The sequence below is a fragment of the Mytilus trossulus genome, chromosome 14 (genome assembly GCF_036588685.1).
Source record: "Mytilus trossulus isolate FHL-02 chromosome 14, PNRI_Mtr1.1.1.hap1, whole genome shotgun sequence".
Classification (NCBI taxonomy): Eukaryota; Metazoa; Mollusca; class Bivalvia; order Mytilida; family Mytilidae; genus Mytilus; species Mytilus trossulus.
Window position 1 is genome coordinate 51474416 of NC_086386.1, and position 22085 is coordinate 51496500.

Here is a 22085-nt window from a genome sequence, read left to right on the forward strand (position 1 = left end):
TTGATTTGGTTGACGTAGTGGTTACCATTGGGAATAACAAATTCATAATAATTAAAATGAAATCTTTTGAAATCCTAGTATTTGTAGGGGTGATTCATACTGTCAGTGTAAGTTTTAACTTTAAGAAGTTTTGGGCTTATAAACGTTGAAAATATGCAGCACGGCCCTATATGTTGACCTTTAAAAAATAGTAGTGCAGATTGAATTGAATGATATATCTTTTTTTCCAAATTGCAAAGTAGAAGTGGTTCGATTGTAGCCGTTTAAATGACTTCCTATTTGAAATTTCATTGTCGAAATTTATTGTAATGCAACCAATATCATGTATAAGGGGGGAGGAGCGGGTGATAACATTATTTTTTTTAACAAATATATTTTATCTCAGAGATGTTGATATAATTCAAACATTTTTTTAAAGTTTACATAAACATGCGAAAAAGAGAAAAACCTGGTCCTTACTTTGACGTCTCAGCAGAAATTCACAGTGAACAGTACGAATCGTTTACTTTAAGCCATGAATGCAAAATTATTTCATAAAATATGCTTATTTGTAATCTATTTTGTAAAAGTGCTAATATTTGATGATCGTTCATTATATTTTTTTTCCGCATCTACAGTTAGATCTGACTCATACATGTCATATCTAGAAGTTGATAATGAGGGTTGGTTGAAAACAAATCCTCACGACAAAAGAGATGATTTCAGCTACCAAATTGTGAAATTTATATTTCTAGGTAGCAACATTCAAGTAGCGCTTGCATTTGAGGTATTCATCTCTAAATATTTATCTCCAAATTGATAAGATGTTCCTGGTCTTGAATTTCCATCAAATTTTCCTTGCTAGAAGGTTGCTGGTCACAAGAACTAAGATTTCTAAATAGCAAGGTTGAATCATCGTACCTTCGTTAATTTTGCTGACGTCATCATGAGTTAACCGTTATGCAATATATTTTTCAAATATTGGATATGTTTCATACGTCGTTACTACTATCCATTTCCCTTTTCACAAATGGGAACACAGAATTACACTTTTTACCAGATATTGGTCCGTTTCCTTTCAATGTAAGTAATTAAATTACAATGACTTTGTCATTTGTACGATTGAATTGAATTAATGATTACATCATTTCTGTAAGTGTCTGATTAAATTAATGATTACATTTGCAAAATGATCATGATTACATGTAGTTACAATGTATTCAAAACCAATTTGAATAAGGTTAATGAATAAACGTTTTTGATATAACTATAGTATTTTTAAGAGTATTTTCTTACAAAAAAAATATAAAATGATAACTTAAAATTTTATCTATTTAATGAATCTCTAAAAATTACTTTATACACTGACATAAATACACAAACATTGTGTCACTGGTCATATTAGTAATGACCAATTACACTTCGTGCATCATTTTAACTAAATAAAGGTTTATAAAGAGTTAGCTCTTTGTCTTCTTACCTCTTCCGGACTTTCTATGTATGTCAAGATGAATTTATGGAAGTTAAGACATGCATGCAATAAAGTTACCAGTTTAAAACTATGTAAAATCTTTATATGATTGTTTAATCAAATTGTAAACAACATATACGTACTAACTAGAGGCTCTAAAGAGCCTGTGTCGCTCACCTTGGTCTATGTGAATATTTAACAAAGGACACAGATGGATTCATGACCAAATTGTGTTTTGGTGATGGTGATGTGTTTGTAGATCTTACTTTACGGAACATTCTTGCTGCTTACAATTATTTCTATCTACAATGAACTTGGCCCAGTATTTTCAGTGGAAAATATTAGTAAAAATTTACAAATTTTATGAAAATTGTTAAAAATTGACTATAAAGGACAATAACTCCTTAGGGGGTCAATTGATAATTTTGGTCATGTTGAGTTATTTTTAGGTCTAACCTTGCTGTTAATTATTGCTGTTTACTGTTTATCTCTATTTATAATGATATTCAAGATAATAACAATAAACGGAAATATTTCCCTAACAAAAAACAATTCAGGAGCAGCAACCTAACAACACGGTGGCCGATCCATTGGTAAATTTCAGGGCAGATAAATCTTCACCTGATAAACAATTTAAAAGCGTCAGATTTGCTCTAAATGCTTTGGTTTTTGAGTTAAAAGCCAAAAACTACATTTTACCCCTATGTTCTATTTTTAGCCGTGGCAGCCATTTTGGTTAGTTGGCTGGATCATGCCACACATTTTTCCAACTAGATATCCCAAAGATGATTGTTGGCAAGTTTGGTTAAATTTGGCCCAGTAGTTTCACAGAAGAAGATTTTTTGTAAAAGTTAATGACGACGGACGACGACGACGGACGACGACGGACGACGGACGACGGACGACGGACGCCAAGTGATGAGAAAAGCTCACTTGGCCCTTGTGGCCAGGTGAGCTAAAAAAATCATTGTATTTTACATATCCAGTCCAAATACGTACCAACATCTGTTTATTTTAAACAACATTTTAATTTTGTTTGCGCTAATTAGATACTTTTGTAAATGTATGATTTATCTTTAATCATATATATTACCCTACAGCTATACACAATAGAGTTGGTAATTGCAATAAAACAAACATTAATAGGTTTTCCTACCTGTCAATTCAAAGTTGACAAAAATCACAAGATTTACAAAAGATCATAATTCAGGGTTAATGAAAATATTACTTGAGTATAACAGTAACTATCAAATATATATGTACATCTTTAAATTGTGAAAATATGTACAATATCTTTTACTAAGGCCAGAGATAAATATGTTTCAGCTTAGCCTAATGATAACTTTGCAACACTGTGAGAGCTTAGTTTTTACTGAATTATACAAATCAATGAACATGCTCAAAGTAAACAAAACTATTTCAACATGTTAAATATTCATTTAATTTGAATACCTAAAAGGTTAATTTATTGACCATAAACACAGTTTTAGTATTTACTGGGGTTTTAATAACATAAGCAACACTAAGAGTGCCACATGTGATTTCAGATGTGCTTACCCTTCCGGAGCACCTGAGATCACCCTTCGTTTTCGGTGGGAAATTGTTGCTTTGTCTTTTTTTTATTTAAAATTGTGTCTTGTGAACTCTTATGTTTCTGTTTGTCTTTTTTTCTTTTTTAGCCATGGCATTTCGATCTATGAGTTTGACTGTTCCTATGGTATCGTTCGCCTATCTTATGTATTTATATCTTGAATTTTTTATATTGCGGTCTCAAAAAAGCTTCGGGTGTTACGGCTCACTTATGGATTGTCGACAGAACAAAACACCCCACTTATAACTTTCAGGCAGGATCTATGAGATTTAGAGGATATTGCTTACTTTTTATTGTTATTCCAAAAATGTTCCTGTTTGAAATCAGTCTCATAATTAAAAAGGAACAAGTCGGCAAGTATACCTCAATACAGGTATCTTGAGAGCCTCTAGTTTTTGTTTAAATTAAGCGTTAATGCATCCCTTTGGTATCTATAGCCTCTCTTTCAAGTTATCCGAAATGAAAAGCACTTCCCTACAATGTATGACTAATGTTGGAGACTTTCTTTACCTTGGACAGACATACTATATGGATATGTTCAATACAAAGATTATCAACATTCTATCCACTTAATACCGAAAAACAATCGAATGTTGAATTTTGAAAATCGAATTTTGAATACAACTGTTGAAAACGAATGTTGAAAGTTGAAAAAGAATGCTGAATGTTTTATGTTGAAAACGAGAGTTGAATGTTGAAAACGAATGTTAAAAGTTGAAAATCAAATGTTGAAAATCAATTGTTCAAAACAAATGTTCAAAACAAATGTTCAAAACGAATGTTCAAAACGAATGTTCAAAACGAATGTTCAAAACGAATGTTAAAGGTTAAAAATGAATGTTGAAAGTTGAAAATGAATGTTACATGTTGAATATTGAATATTGAAAACTAATGTTGAATTTTCAAAACGAATGTTGAAGTTATAAATGAATGTTGAATGTTGAAAACGATTGTTGAATGTTGAATACGAAAGTTGAATCTTAAAAACGAAAGTTGAATCTTGAAAACGAAAGTTGAATGTTGGAAACGTGATGTTGAGAGACAAAGTGGGAACAAAGTTTAACAAAACAATGAATGTTAAATGTTGAAATCAAATGTTGAATTTTGAAAATGAATGCCTAAAAAAAATTAAAGTTGAATTTTGAATATTAAACCAACTTGACAACCGTCCAAGATCAAGCCTTTCGTGATTTCATGGAATAAAGAAAATGCTTTTGAACTACTGTTGTTAATGAAAAAAATTGATAATCTCGAATGTTCAATGGACTAACTTTGATTAGGTTGACAAATATGAAACATATGTCAATATTACCAATGAGATGTTCCAAGTCCTGCGTACGAATCTTGTAACAATATCAAATATCATATATCAGCTGTTAATTAAAAAAAATTAAGGTGTTTATGTCACTATCTGGGCTTTTGGTAGGAGTCATTGTGGTTTAACTTGATTTTTTCTTAAATGTTCAAGGTGTAATCGATTTTCTTTAACAAACATTGATTATACGCCAAATTGATATATTTGATCTCTATTCTGAAAGGTCCAGAACAGTATATATTAGGTAGTTACAATATCTATCAATACTAAAGGATGTGGTAAAGAAATGTAAAGTGAAAAGCAATAAATCTGCATTTATATGAAAATGCCATAACCACGATAAATGTGAAGTTTTACTTTAAATATCATGAATGTTTTACAAATCAAACAATCAAAGTGTGCAAGAGTTTGCACATTTGATTGAGTAATATTTCAAGCAAAATCTTGAAATTAAATAAAAAAGAAGGTTTAAAAAGTAGAAGTTTCAAACCTCCTCTTCCCCCCCCCAAAAAAAAAATAATTAAATAAAATTAAATTAATAAATTAAAAACACCCAACCAAGCTGTCTTCATTTACATAAATGGGATATACGTGCTCAGTTTACTGATTTTTAAATTGTAACTCTGTGGACAGCGATGTGTTTATTACAATTCTCTGTGGTTTTCACAATTGTACCATGACTCATTGATTTTGTAGTGAGGCAACCAATTGGTTTTGACAAAATCAGAAAATCATATGGATTTTGATTGAAAGACGGGGAACCACATTTTCTCACTGAATTGACAGTTTTGAATTCACATTTTCTACAATGATGGACTAACGAATGATAAGGATTTAGATATCCTTCGACGTCTTCGCTCGCTTTGCTATGGGAACCTTCTGTCGAATCGCTATCAATTTCTTCTGATTGAACATTTCGAAATTCGGGGAGGTCGTTCAAAACTGTCTCGTCTATTTCTTCATAATCATGATACAAACGATTGAGTGCGAATGCTTCACTTGCTTGGTTGGACTCAGGATTATTCAATGCAATCACTGGTGGTATGATAATTCTAACGTCGGACATTCGGGACCGTTTTTTAACCAATATGAAAGAAGCACACATACAAATCAAAATCAGACTTGCACCCCCAGCTGTTACGTACAGGTAATTAAATCTTGGCCAACTGTGTTTTGTAGTTCTTTGTTTGTTGTCAACTACAAAATATTAATTTTAAATGAAATGAAAGCAACATGAGAAAGTGAGAATATCATGGTTGACATGAAACGCAGCGTCGACCAGGTTATTCATTAGAGTTAGTGCGCGGAATGTTTGGAACACCTTCAATGTATAAATGGTCGAGATTTTCACGCTGATTTAAATAGCTTTTCAAACTTGTGAATGTTAAATAGTAAAATATCTGCAATAAATTAACAAAAAGATGTGTTATGATTGCAATACACCTCACTGGGAATCATGGAATATTGGTTCATTATTGAAACCAAATAGAGAAAACACAAGAACTTTAAAATCAAACACATTTATTCTTTAAAACATTAAATAATAGACATGTTACGAAAAGGTATATTCACGATGCAGAGGTTGACAAATTACATTTTAAATGTGGGGTTGTGTCAAAACACAAAAGAGATTACCTGTGTATACATTGACTATAATTTTAAAACCTGCATTGATCCTTTTGGAGGAAATTCCGTATGGAACGAATATTCAATAACATGTTTACCATAAGAAATATGAGAAATAGATAGCAATGCAAAAAATGAGAGAGGGGGGTACGTTCATGTAAATGCAGTAGATGTGCGGGGCAACGGAGACACGGGGTACCTACGTGTGTGAATTCTTTAACAGGTCTTTCAAATAATCTGGTATTATAATCTTTTAATTTTTATAATGTTGCGAAAAGCAAACAAAGGAGTGTATGCATATCGATCCACCTATTGTTTACCACCTATTTTTTTTATTTAACGGGGTCTATTTTAAAACACCTTAAACAGGATTTTGTTTTACAATTTCAACTTGAAACATGTTGCATTATAGTTTTAGGAAATTTACTCGCGATCATATAGCTTCGAATACATGTATTTTTTCCCTTTATTTCCTTACAACTTTGTCTTAATTTAAACAGTTACAGCTCAATTTGTATTTTCTAAGGGGTTTGTGATTTATTGATTGTTGGTTACTTTACATCCAGTGGCAAATATTTCATGCGCGTTCAGAACGGTAGGAGGTTTGTGTAATACATGCCCAACTACTCACCGGTTGAACATCCCTACAGCGTTTCAAATGCATGATAGCATAATGACTTTGCATTTACACCTTAACACCACTTTATGCAGATATTTTGTATTTTATAAATTCCTGAAACGTTTTGTGGAAATTCGCCAACCGTTTCATTAAAAAATGACGATAGTAAAATTAACACCGATGATCGATGGGTCTTTTCTCTATTTAAGATAGCAATGCTAGGGTTTCTCTAATAACATTTATGGCGGTTTTATATCAAATCTGTTGGATGTGTACCTAATACTACTCTACGGATGTACCTTTTTTCAGGGAGGGGGAGGGGGTAAGGATTCAATTTGATAAAAGGCAGGACAGGAGTTTCGAGATTAAAAAAATGGCAGAATGAGCAACTTCACACAAAAAAGGCAGGATGACAATTCATTTCAAACAAGGCTGAATAAACTTATAAAAAGTCCGGATAGAATAGGGCGATAAAAAGGCAGGAAAAATATAACAAAAATGTTAAAGCCCGCAATATTTTCATTAGCCCGTCCTAAGTCAGGGGCCTGTAGTTCAGTGGTGGTCGTTAGCTACTGTCTGTCATATGTGTTCTTCGAAAATGTTTACCCCTATAGACGCCACCAACTTGGAAGCTTAAACACGAGCAGAAAGAAGAAAATCTAAGCAAATGAATTTTCTTTATCAGAGTGTCGGATATATGTCGAACACGCTATAAAGCACTTAAAAACTTTCAGTCATTGGAAGCTTACGAAGACACCCGAGAGAGAAAATTCAACCAGACTATAGATCTCTGTGTATGATAAGTGGAGCGACAGAATGAACTTTTTCAGGAACTGTAATACAACAATAAAACTAATATCTATTTAGCTTAATATGTATATATTATCAATCTATAATCGAATGCACTTGTATAACTCTCAGCCCCTCTTTTTCTAGCCCACTCACTCCTGCACGAATACACTTTTCATGTTTTATGATAGCCAGAAATGATATCACAAAAGCAATTACCATCATAGGATGTTACATTATGATGTTCTAGATAAATGTGATTTGAATTTACCAAGACGCACAAGATTTAAATTTTACCTGTTTAAATTATAATCAATGTTTTGACACCGTCCCTTAATTTAAAGTCTAATTTGTCAACCTCAGCGTCGAGAATATACCTTTTCGTAACATGTCTATTAGTATAAAACATAAGATCAATCATTAATAATACATGGAGTGTTTTTCAAAGATATGAAGTAACAATACATGACTTATAGGAAAGTTTTGTGGATACAGAGTTAGTAAATGAATATGTTTCAACTGTCAGAATTGTGTCGTAAATAAAAAAAAAGTACAAACAAAGGTACATTTACTTTGTTTTTGAAAATGTATAAAACTATACTATCGGGAATCGTCTTGATATTTGAATAATGCAAATGAAAAAAAAGTTACACCCTTAAGCATTGTTTAATCTTGATATTTCAACTGTGCATGTTACAAACTAATCTTACACAAATTAAAATTTGTAATATGTGTTCAATGTAAAAAGTTTTGTTAATCATAGCACTCACTATATCTAGTCAAATATATGAACATGTTACTAATAAAATATGTTTAATAGCCTCATTACGATTTACAAGGTCTCAATCACACTTGTGTTGAAATTTGTCATGTATTTTTATTTTTACAAAAATACTAAGCCGCTTGAAATATAAGTATGTGACAACCAAATCTCAGACAATTATCGAGAACAATTTTCAGGAATTTAACCTTTGCAGAAATGTTATTATTCTCTATTTTTTATTTAAAAGATGCAAGATGTTTGATACAATGTTCTTGTTATCATCAATCATAGACCATTTTGTCACCATGTACATTATTATATAAACAAATACATCTATAGGATTGACACCAATTTCATAACATACATGTATATTGAAATTAGTTGGATATACAAATGTACCTCAAAACACAACATTGGTAACTAGTTTCTTAAAAGGAAAATATTTATTTATGTTTAAGAAGTGTTTGTGTCTTTTTGTTAATTATTTTAATATGATACTGTGTCAACGACGTTTAAAGATGCAACATTATTTGATATCTCTTATATATTTTGATTACAGCTTCACTGATAAGTCTTTTGTTGACGAAACGCGGGTTTGGCACTAAAGCTAAAATTTCAATCCTAGTTTCTACATGTAGCGTATATACAAGACAATCAACTTATCATTTACCCAAAGAATAAGGTTTTGTACGCCCAGAAGTCTACAAAACGACTATTCGATGACACTCGAATCTCACAAGTTAAAGAAGCCAAATAATTTTTTTTTGTCGCTTGACTCGACCTGATGACTGCATGATTCAAAGTTATATCGTTGTGCAAAATCAGCAATCTGGCAAAAATTAGTTTTATTGACGGTAAGAAGTTGTCTTAATATACAGACAATAGTTTTCACAACTTGCAAACAATTTTGAAATGTTACATACAGTTTTCTAACATAACATTTTATATTCAAAGCAATTCACCTAATCAATTTCAGATACAAAATGTCCATATATAAGTTACAATGCGTACAATTAATGAAACAATCTATTCATCTGTTCTGTCCTTTGCAAATGTACGATAGATGCATGTAGTAATAATTGTATGCATGAAATATTCTCCTGATATGTTTTCATGCCATTGAATTGTGATGGTATACAATTGAATCATGATAGTGGATTGTTTTTAATCTTCAAGGTTAAGAATGTTATTGTCATCAATTAGTTCATATGCGCCTCCACTGTTGTCGAATTCAATAAACACACTAGGCTGCATCGATCGTGTAATAATTGGTGGCGGAGTCGAATCTTTTACCTCATGTTTAAGAAAGCATTGTGGTAAATTTATTTGTTTATTTTGGTATTTATAAACAACAGCAACTCCGCATAAAACCAATATGATAAGACCGGCGAAGATTATGTAGATAAGTATTCCCTCGTTTGTAGATCCTGTACGAAGTGAAAAAAATGGTTATTTTATTCAAATTGATATTAATAAGATGAACACTTGAAAAATTACATATTTGTTCATTCCATATTCTTCCATCTAATCATTGTATTGCCGACCGAATACATTTCGTTTAAAAAGAATGTTTTGATGTCTCTGGACAATCAACGTCGGATTTCTGCGACAGACATTAATATTTCAGGTTAATAAAACATGGATTAATTGTCAACAAATTTGTTGACCTTGAAGGTAGGGTGAATATTTAATATAACAGAACTAAGTTTGCAATAATAAGGACTTTTCTCTGTTAAATACACACTTTGATTTGTAATGATCGAATTTGAACATAGAGGCAAAACAACAGTTTCCACAAGCGTTTCAACTTGTCCAGTATGACGTCGTTTTTTAGGAGTCGGCAAGGAAGCCAGTGTTCACAGATAACTATTGTGTATAAACATTGATAAATATTGTTACCTATTTAATGTTGTTCTCACCTTTAGATCTTGTGTGATTTGCACCTAATCGTCTCTCGTTTTCTCCTGTTGACTGATGTTGGTATTCTGTTGAAAATCATCTAGTATATTTTATCAAAATTATTTGACTATCAGATAACGTACACAATAAAAATCATACAAACTTGATGTATTCTTCCTGCACATAAATTATCCACTTTCACATTTTTAGGGAGAAAAATACATTGTCAAAGAAACAAAGGGCTTTCAAATATTTCTTATTATAAAGGAAATATTTATAAATGGTAACAGGTAACATTATATGTTTTGTACCTAAGAATCCAAAAAATCGATTGACCGTTAACCATCTGGAGTTTTCCAGTATTATATTTAATTTCCGTATAAAGTACACGTGCTATGCCTTCGGGTGTTAACATAATGCATTGAAAACCAAATTTTTTTTAATAACTCTTAATCTCATGGTTGTAGCATAGAGCTAAAAAAAAAAGAAATAAATGCTTCTTTGTATAATTGCATCGAGTTGATAAAGCTTTATCGCGCGTATATTTTTAATATGAAGCACTTTTAAATCACTTTAGATTATAAACAATGATAAAGGAAATACAACAACTGTTTGTATCAACCCTGATAAATCCTCTTCTATTATTTATAAATAACAACTCATAAATGACAAGATGAAACTGTCAAATGTCAACTCTGACTGGGAAATGTAAACTTCGAGGTGTAAAATGTTATATTTGAAATGTGTATTTTTAGAATTAAAATGTCCCACCATTCTTTTGTAGATAATTTAGATATTTGCTCTTTGGTTACATATACTAATCAGTACATTCAAAAATACAGTTGTAACCAGGTTATGATTTCCCAAAGGATCATTTCCAGTTTAGATGCATTTTTCGCCGATGGTAGAAATAAAACAGATAAATGGGCAGATCATGTAATTTGCTCAAAAACTATGGGGATGAAATTTAAAAACAAGGAATTAAAGTTAAACACAAAATTGTAATTTAACCTCCTAAAACAGAATATGTGCTTGACAGATCGAACACATTTTATATTGAGAAGGCGGTGAAACCGATTCCTCATGCAGGTTGATTGTGGAAAGGGAGAAACCAAAAACATAATGACATTCGTCAATAAAAGAGTCGAACAATATAATGAGTGACTACGAAACACGTAATAATGCTTTGTTAATACACTAGGAATTAGTTTTTAGTGATTTGCTTTTATTGAGACCTTCAGATGTTTCTAATGAATACTTTATTTCTTTTCAAAGAGATAAAATCAGAAAAAATATGTGTAGGCTGAGTTTTTTTTATCTATTGCAAAACAAAAATGGACAAGTATGTTATATAACAAAGGGTATGGATTGGGTTTAGAGAATGATTTGTAACCATGTAACCCTTGACTCGAAAAGGGTTGGATAGGGTTTACTAAATTGAAAGTAATTTGAAACAGCGCAAAGTAAACTAAAAAAATCAAGAATAGACACAAAACTAAGAATATAGATTAATAGTGTACTAAATTGTATAAATCAGAAAATAATATCCAAAATCTTAAAGAATAAAGAAATGAGCGAAATTTCATTCAGATCCTTCAGTAGATGCAATTCAAATTGTAGTTTGTAAATAGAAATGGTTTGTATTACATTATTGTGCTTTAGATTTAATATTCATGATTCTAAAGAGGAATAAATAATTTAGTTTTTAATTGTCTTCATTGTTTCTTCATTTTAGTTGTTATGTATAATCCAGGACATTTTTTTTATGAGTATGCATAATTCAAACGTTTTTAAGTTGGTTATTAATCATATTTTATCACAAAAGAAACCAGTGATTACAGATAATCCCCGAAATTTTCAGGAATTATGCATAATCCGTTATTCTACAAATTTACTGTGTAATATATTTAAGGATTAACTGTACTGTATTATTCTGTCTATGAAGAAATAACACCAAGATTGTAGTGCACACTGAATAACCCGTGCATCGTCTTATTATAAAATGTGTTCCACATTGTTCATGTTATTTCAAATAGATAGTAAAATATAAGTCATTTAATTCTAAATTCTATTTTCAACCGTCCTAAACAATGTAAAATCGTTAAAGACGTCATGGTCACGTGACATTTTTATTTTTATGTCTATGAGACGATAAACAAAACAAAGTCAGCCAATCAGAAGACATCTTACATTAAAAATTAAAATATATATTTATATACAAGCAGATTTTGCTTACGCATAAAAGTAGAATAATAATTGAATGTTCCAAGTGTTGATGTCCATGGAATACAGGTCCCATTTACACTGTCACATCTGAAATTACACAATATAAATACCGTAATTGTACTTATGGTCATGGTTAGCACCAGCATACGGGGTATATATCTCCCAAATGATAAGATATTCCCGTGCTTGTATTTACTATCATGATTTTCTTGGTAGCTGCTCACAAGGAAGTTATTAAACACTCTTCAAAATGGGGATGTTGAATCATTCCTTCGTTATCGGATATGTTCCTTACGTCGTGACTACAATACCCTTCCCCTCTCAAGAATGTATCCTACCAAAATGGACTTTTTTACAGGAATTGTGGAATTGTTATAACATTAGCAACACGACAGGTGCCACATGTGGAGCAGTATCTACGTACCCTTCCGGAGCACTTGAAATCAACCCTAATTTTTGGTGGGGTTTGTAATGCTTATTCTTTAGTTTTCTATGTTGTGTCATGTGTACTTATGTTTCGTCTGTTTGTCTTTTTCATTTTTAGCCATGGCGTTGTAAGTTTATTTTTGATTTATGAGTTTGACTTCCCTCTGGTATCTTTCGTCCCTCTTTTACATATTTTCAGCAAATTATGTATTTTATACAAGTGTACAATTTTTCCGTTTTATTTTTCTGAATATAAAATAACAAACAAATTGTTTAACAGATATAAAAGAGGGGCGAAATATACTCGAGGGACAATTACTGTATTAAATGTAAAACTATGCGTCTGATACACTGTAAGTAGTTATATTATTGGTATTAATGAACTCATTTAATTCTAATCCAATCGTTTGTCATTCACCATCTGTTATTAAACCGTTGATCAATTCAAGAGAAGAACCATACACCTATTGTTACTCCTTTAATGCAAAAAGTAAAATAACTAAAAAACTATGAAATTCAAAACAGTAAGTCCCTTATCAAATGTCAAAATCAAAAGATCAAAACGAATGGATGACAAATCTCAATGTGAAATTGTACAAGCATTTTATTATGTAAAATAATGTAGATTCAACCTGGTTTTATAGATAGCTTAACATCTCAAGTTGACATTTTCATCCATTTCCTTTATATTGACAACGATGTCCGAACAAAACAAACAGACTTAAAAGGTAAAAACATGATCAATGTAAAAATAAAGACACAGCAGTCAATATTGTCATAATCTCTATCATAATACAACAAACAAATATGTTCAAAGAAAACCAAATAGGCATATTTACAAAGTACAGTCTCAAAAAAGAAAGTCTATAGCTAGAATACAGAAATTGACCAAAGCACAATAACACAATGACGAGATGTATAAGAACAGAGTCACGTCATATGAGTATCACCAAAAACTAGTCAAAACATTAACGATAAAAGACAGATAAAAGAATACTATAACACGTTATAAGGATGAAAAACAAGGTCAGTAACTAGAATCTATACTTCTAGACCATCGTGTATTATTTGTGAAGTTAATACGGTTTATCCTGCAATTGGGTGTCCTCCTATACAGATACAGCCCAACAGATATCGCTATGCTGTATCTGTATACTATACAGATATCGCTTTAAAGCTCCGCTCACTGCCGGACTGAGTATTGTTTGAACCTGTATTACCTCAGAATTAGTTATTGTCGATTTCAAAACTTGAATGTGTATGATTGTGTTACAAAATCAACCATGTCAATTTCAGCATGCATGTTTGCTGAATGTCAAGTCTGAAGCGTAGGACAACTAGTACACTTCTGTTTCAAATTTGTCAATGTTTAGTTATTTGTTTTTACTGTTGAAATTCGTTGGTATGTTTAAATGCATAATTATTCACCTTGAACGATGTATTATTGTTGACCATTCGAGATTATGTTTTGCGAACCCGTCTTCAGCGTAATGTGTGATTTTGATATTACTACGCTGGACTCAAGGAATTAAAAATCGAAAATAAATGCTAAATATGTTAGTTTTTGTGTCTTTCAAGACACAAACAATATACAGAATTAATTGCAGGATAAAGAAAATAACGGTTAAGTGTCTTTAAATATCAGCTGTATTTCTACTTGGCTCGACAGGTGTAGTACATGTAGCTCGCTAAAAGCTCGCATACACCTTGTTTCCTAGCCTCGTACAAATACAGCTAGTATTTAAAGACACTAAACAGTTATTGCTTATATATTTATCATAACGATCCTCACAATTCAACAGATATGTTGTAAATGAACATATAGATCACTTGTTCATACGTGTATAATGTGCAATGTACGTAATTATTTATTCACAAACTACTTTACGTAAACTGGGTCGTCATGATATAGTGAAACAAACAGGAAAACTGTTAGTAAATATTAGTTTTGAGATTGCTTATAATACATCGTGATTTGGAAAAATTGAAATATTTAAAACTGTTAAAATATACCTAGTATCATCTCAACCTGTTGTTTATGTTTTTTTTTGTTGTGTACTTTTAAACAATGAAAGACTGGAGCATGATTTAACTCCCAACGGGGTTTTTTTTCCTAATTTTTCAAACCCTCAAAAGTACTATGAATTGATTTATTTCCAATGCATATCTGAATCACAAAATAATCATAACCGATTTGATGAAGGTACTTCGGAACCAGAAGTGCGAACCCGGATATCATTTATAAACCTTGAACATATCTTTTTCCTTCACTTGCATTGCCTTTCTTCTATAGAAAACCTAAGTTTTGATAATAACCTTTCATTTTCTTCGCAGTTGCAAACCGAGGCACATTTCTTCCCATACAGGTTTGGAGGGCATTGCTCACACTTCTTTGCCTTTTGAATCCGATAATGTCCTACTTTACCTTCTGTAAAACAAAATTGGTGTAATTCCCAAATCTTTAGCAAAAGAAACATAGATTAAGTATACTATCAATGAGTATTCAGTTTGCTTAATATTCAATTAAAATTTAAAATGTTTTTAATTTTCATAAAATGATATTCATACTTGATGTGCAGTGACATTTATTTTAAATACATGCAGAAAAATGCAAGATACACAATGTACATGTATCCGTAAAAAATGAACACTCCTAAATGGGCACTTGTTACGTCTTAGAAGAAAATAATAAATTAACATGATTTAGTTCTATTTCAAACATCGGTCACAAAAACTAAACAAAATGAATATTCCCCCTTATAAGTCAATTTGGTTCTATATTGTATGAAAAAGACGTTGATTAGTTATATCTATGCAAAACAAAATCGACAATTGTGAGTGCATATACATGCAATCATAACATTTATCATAATTTGCTCCAGCGCGCAACCAGTATAGGGATACATGCATTAGAGAAAAGAATGCCAACACAGAAAATTTAATCCAATGAAAATGCAAGAAGAACCACTCTTTTTAGCGATTTGGTCTTTAAACATTATACTTTTTTTCCACGCATAAGTAATTGGTCACTACTGACCTGTTGTAGTTCTAGTAACTGTTTTATTAAGTACACAGTTACAAATTAACATAGATAATTTGATTCAGTTATGTGGTCATGAATTTGACAACTGAAAACAATCCTTTCATATGAAGGATGTTATACGAATTAGGATTAAAAAACATGTTAAAGATAAAATGGCTATATTTTCTTCACTTAAAAAATTTAAACTGCTGAAATGTAAAGTATTTTCATTTAAGAATTTAACTTTAAATTATATCTTCATACAATCACGATAGGTTCAATCCTATATACTTGAGAGGGAAAACACTTGGTTATCGATAGAAGTAGATAAGCTCAATGTACACAAAATTATTAAGTAAATCCTACATAATGATTGTAAATCTGACATTTTGTTCTGAATATATGAAAGATATTCATCCATGTATTGAGAACATAATTCATATTTAAGATGAAATATGACCACTAACATGACTAATGTTACTTGATATGCTATTTTTCAAAATGAAACACTAGAAAGAATACTAAAACAAATTAAATATGCCAACGACAATACATAGAAAATATGAATTTTTGGTCGGCTACATTTTATTTTAATGTAGTCCTTGTCTAGATATTTCAGCAAACTGCGAGTTTACTAATTCATACTTTATTTTGAGGGGGAGAAATATTTGACAAACAGTAAAAATATTCATAACAAAATGAAAAAAGAAATGTCAATTATGAGACTCACAGAAACAAACATACTCTGGCCTTCAACGTATATGAGCTCTACATTCTCAGTCTTTCCTGACATAGAAGCTTGATAATGTGTGAAGATTGATTGAAAAGTAACTGCAGCTAGACTAATCAGATCGGTTTTGAGCAAACCAACAACAACAACAAAAAAATCAACATCTACTTTTATGACTCTTATTTATGCACCAATGCGATACTTGCCTTTGCAAAAATTGTCAATCAATTCAAAGTGCGAACAACATGTTTCATATACAACACCAGAACTGTAAATACAAACATTATATGATTAATAAGTTGAGTAAATTAAGGATCAACACATGCATTGACATGTATATAAAATGTTAGAATAGGGGGACAATACATACTTTAATGATTATTATTGTAAACAATCCATTACTGTGAAATTATTAAGTCACCGTTTTCTTAACTGCAAATTTACATTTACTGAATTCTTTCACAGATATAAAAATTAGATATGTAAAAGCTTGCATTACTTTGAGACATCTAATTAAAAAAACATCCTATGTTTTACCATAATATTGTACTAAACGTGCGGAAAGCCCATCGACCCTTTCAACACACTCATAACAAATGCATTAGTAAGGCTTGAATGTAGTTTACATTGTCATCATAATTAGATTTGTATTCTTTTCGAATGGTTTTTGGGATGAGTGAATAGACATATACTATATCATCATTTATTTTTGCATAAGTCTAAGTACTAACTATTCTACTGTTTATTGATATTTTAGTTTTGGCATTGCATAAGTCATGTCTTTTGTTTTACTCTCCGTGGCGTTAAACCACCAAATCACTAGGACGTGTTTTAATTGATTTTAATCTATGATACAGACTGTTTTAAGGTAATCGCTTTTGGTTTTCAACTAGTTTCCAGTAACTGCAAGTATCACCAAATCGTACTTGTGAAATTTAGGAATAAATATATATGTTAAGTCGACATAATGCTCACCAAAAAAACAGACAATATATGGTGTAGATCAATGTTAGAAAAGGCAATTTGCTCAGACTATTCATGTTTCCTGAAAAAATATGTGACCCATCCCGGTTTAAAAAAGAAAAAAACATTGTATCTTCATTACATTCCGGCCAAATTTGAAGAATTGCATTCACCATGAATTTAAATGAGTATATTTGATTTCAAATTAACCTCAGTGTCATGCAAGAAGTATGTATGAACACATTACCTATTATTATAACAAATTCTCTCTGACTTTTGCGAAAATCCATATTCATTTTCAAATAATACTAAAAGCTGAACTACTAGTAATATGTAAAATGTCATGTTGCTAACATGGTTTACATCTTCGTTTTAGTTGTAAAACAAGGAAACATTTGACTTTTTAATGTTCTATAAATATAATCAGAGCACCGGAAATCATAAAGTACGGAACTAAATGTCCGGAAATATATTTTGTATTTTAAAGGTCATGATTCTATTGATGTTGAGAGTAATTTACTGATTTCAGACGAATGAAATGGTACTTGGTGTGAATACAAATTATAAAACAATGTTCAAATCATGTGGTCTGCACTTAAATCGGGGTTTTCTAAAACCAAAAGATGTGTCACCGTTGCAAAAAACCCGGTCTGTACCTACATCATAATAAAGGTCAGGTAATTCTGTTGGCCATGCATGTTTGGAGTTCTAAATTTGCTTTTGTCTCACAAATCATAGTGTATATCTGCAATTATGAGGTTTAAACCTTAGTGCTGCAGCAATTCTTTTGCAACTAGGTATATATGGAATAAATCTGTATGCCGTTGGCTTGATTTGCAGTTGACGTTGCGACGTATGTCTTGCAAATGACGGTGCGTAGTCAAATTCTATTGACATGGTATTGATACTACATTGTACATTTTGATCTGATCATTAATAGACATTGGCGGAAACTGTCATTACCTACGATTAGGATTACGATTTTACCTACAGGAAGCATTTACATCTTGGGCTTTCTCAAAGTGTAAAAAAAAAAACGTCGATCTGAAACAATGTAACGAAAGTGATGTTTTTCTGTAGTTGAGCAACGATTTTTTCTGATATAATTGCAGCAATGCGTTAACATTTATATTTGTATACGGTGTTATCTAACTTGAAAATGCTGTAATTGCACGAAGTATGATTGAATGAACTAACATTATTTTAAAATTATTGTATCATGAGACACACAAAATGTCGCAATTGTCGTTGCAGTAGCTAGATTGGGACAATTGCTGAAAAAGGTCATAAATACTTTGTGTTAGGAAAGGTGCAATCAACCGAGGAGCATGTTAGCATGTTTATGCTAAGACATACATCCTCTCTTTTATTATTTTTTTAAAATTAGGAAATACAGTAGACGGGTGTTTTTGAGCTATTTATTCTTCATGAAAATTCACTTGCCGTTGGTTATAATTTTGATATCTTTTATTTTTCCTGAATAGGACACTCACTTTTTTCTACATGTTGGTTTCAAAAGAAAACAAATCACAACTATTCGAGAAAAAAACCTAAAAAACCGTTTTCAACGAACTTCTTTATCATGTTTATGTCGGAAATAAATTTTAGACTGTTCGCAAGACTCAGTTGCAAAAAAGGTGTAGTAAAATAGTTAAAATTTTGATATCTATGTTTTCAACAACAACAAACAAAAAATGACAAACAAGTTCCAATTTGTTTTTCTTTTATGCAATTATCATAATACAGATCTTTGGTATCATATCTATATCATACATCTATCTACACTTTTGGTCCTTTTAAATCCGTGTCTTCAAATGTTCGGCTTTGTTCGGTCCTGATCGAGAAAAGCGCTTCGGAAACATGAAATTTTAACGTGTTGCTTACATTTCTCTTTTGTGGCTTTTTGAAGACACCATTTGCTTCTCTGTATCTGTATTGATTTTGATTTTTTTAAATTTTGTGATGACCCCTTGTTTTTGTCACCTGTTATCGTAAGTCGTGAGTTAAATCCTAGGTATACATTTTGTAGATCTAGTTTCCGCAAATGTTTAATGGTCGTTAACACATCCGTTTGATCTGTATTTTTTTAAGAAGGACATCAACAAGACAAGTTTCTGACGTGAATTTATTTTGTTATAACAGGTTTACGTTTTCCTGTCTACAATATCTTTAAATCTTGAGACAGGTTGGTAATAAATGGGTTATACTGTTAATCAAAAATCTAAGGGGAAATTTTTTAATGAAATGATAGACACATTTTTATTGTTTACTTGTCAATGTAGAAAGAAAACAGTGGTCGGAAATATCATTTCTTAAAAGCATTATTCAAAACCTACCTTCTCATATTCTATTTCAAAGTTCCAACTAATATATTCTTTTTGATAAACACAAATCTATCTGTTTAGGTATGAACAATGTATGGACATTTGTGCAAATTTGCATGACCTGTAATTTGAAAAATAGATCTATGACTCATACTATTCCGGCTTAATACAATTGCAGTGTGCTGCATAAACATCACAAGAACACGACACTGTATCCATAATATTCATTTGTAGTTGCAAGACATACATGACAAAAATCTCTTGTATTACTTTTTTTCTCTATCTTTTTACACAAATCACAAGTAAGGGTGTACAAATCTTCCTTTAAGGCAATCCCTAATATAAAGAGTGACAATCTACTAGATATATTGGCAAAGTTCGATGTGTTGGTAGATACTGACTTTGTGATTTTATTTTATTTGAAGTGTTTATTTGCTTCGCAGCACGGTGCGGATCTATTAGTTTGAATCGATATACACGCCATCTTGAAATAATTACTTATCACATGTAGATTATGATTGTTTGTTTTATGATGCGACTGAAATACAGCAATAGCTATTAATTTCAATCAGATAAAGAATTACAGACTTTTCTGGTCTCAGAATACGACATCAAATGCCGGAAAATTAACTATCAGTATTTCAGTCCCGAGCAAATGTAATTAATCAATGTTCGTTTTATAATGTTTAACTATATAGCACACTGAAAGTCTATATTAAAATATCAATTATAAATAAGTGTTTATTTCGTCGTAAATCTGTAATATGCACGATTTCTTTTGCTAAATAATGTACCTTTACAGTGTATACAGAAATGCATTACCTGACTGTATTTTATTACTTTTATCAATCGAGTCACACATACATCAAGAGAGGCATAACTCCAGATTCGTGTCTATTTGTAATGCTTTTATTCTCAACACATAAGGTGAACAAAATTTTAAAGCATGGGTGTACAACGCACACTTTTAAAATAGAACAACACCATTTTCACTGAAACTTGAAATGTATTGCTGTTTACATTTATATGGTTTTACTTTGCATTGCAAGATTGTTGGTTATTGAATAAACAATCAAACACACACACACATATATAACCGACATTATGATACATCGAAGCAGTCTACAGCATTTCAGACAGCTCAAACCTGTTCTATATTTCAACGTTTATCATATAAGACAAACTTCAGAATCAAATGTAAAAGTCATCATCACTTAAGATCAATAACTGTGTTTGTGTTCATCAAACATTGTTGTCAATATAAATGAATTTAGTGCCACTGTCATACAAGTGAGAGGTTTAGCTAGTTATACAACAATGTTCACTTCACCGTTTTCTTAATTAAAGAAAAACTTTACCACGTTAAGAACATGACAGTTGTTATCCATTCGTTTGATGTGTTTGATTTTATAATTTTTCAATTTGATTAGGGACTTTCCGTTTAGAATTTTCATCAGAGCTCGGTATTTTTGTTGTTTCATTTTTTGCAATAAGGAGTTCATTTTTAATCGTCAGAGGATTTCCCCTTGTTGTTTCAATTCTATCTCATGTCTATTTGATCATTTTTGCTAATTAGGATCTTATTTATATACTATAGGTTTTAAGATAAAACGCCAAAACACCCATTATAATGAGAAAAACATTCAAAGGAAAAAAAAACTCTAACTAGAAGTTCCCAGACGATTTTGACCATGACATGTATTTGTAAAACGTATCTTGCTAATTATTAATGATATTAAAGTTTTCTAGATAATATTAAAAATTTAAACAAAAGGTTAAATGTGGGTAATAACTTCGATTAGAAATTGTCTGACAGCTTTGACTTACATAGACAAATTGATAGTGCTCAACATTTTCAATATTTTTCTTCATGCCAGTTTTCTATATTTTTATATGCCTTTTTGTGTTTCTTTGTTACGTATTTTGTGTTTATAGCGATTAAGATAACTCAATGTTGACTGTTGTACTCAATCATTTTCGGCGTTTTGCATTTCATTTGCGCCGATTTTTTTATTTTACATTGTTTTACCTTCTAAATGATCTATGTAGTTGTCGTTAATGATTCTTAACACTTACTGTTAAGGTCCGATTTACTAGTAGTTCCTAGACGAGTTTTCCCATTCTGACTCAATACTGGCAGTTTTATATTATTTTCATATTTAAAGAAGTCTTCCAAATCCCTACATTTTGTACCTCTTGTCTGACAAGATATATAGATCCTTTCAAATAACAACACATCACAGTATGATTATTTTGTCCTTCATTGCCGAAAAAGTTTTCCATTAGGAGTTATATATGTAAGATATGCAATTCTGTTTTTCTTTATTGGTTCAAAATGTTAT

At 31.1% G+C, this 22085-nt stretch overlaps 1 protein-coding gene across 1 annotated transcript; it reads right to left on the reverse strand.

The window, feature by feature from the left end:
- Positions 1-9053: 9053 nt before the first annotated feature.
- Positions 9054-19763, reverse strand: LOC134697853 (uncharacterized). Its single transcript, XM_063560142.1, has 4 exons — positions 19756-19763; positions 12289-12365; positions 10073-10138; positions 9054-9580 (listed from the first exon to the last, which is right to left on the reverse strand). Exons 1-4 carry the CDS (start codon positions 19761-19763, stop codon positions 9318-9320), a joined length of 414 nt encoding a protein of 137 aa, XP_063416212.1. The 3' UTR covers positions 9054-9317.
- Positions 19764-22085: the final 2322 nt, after the last annotated feature.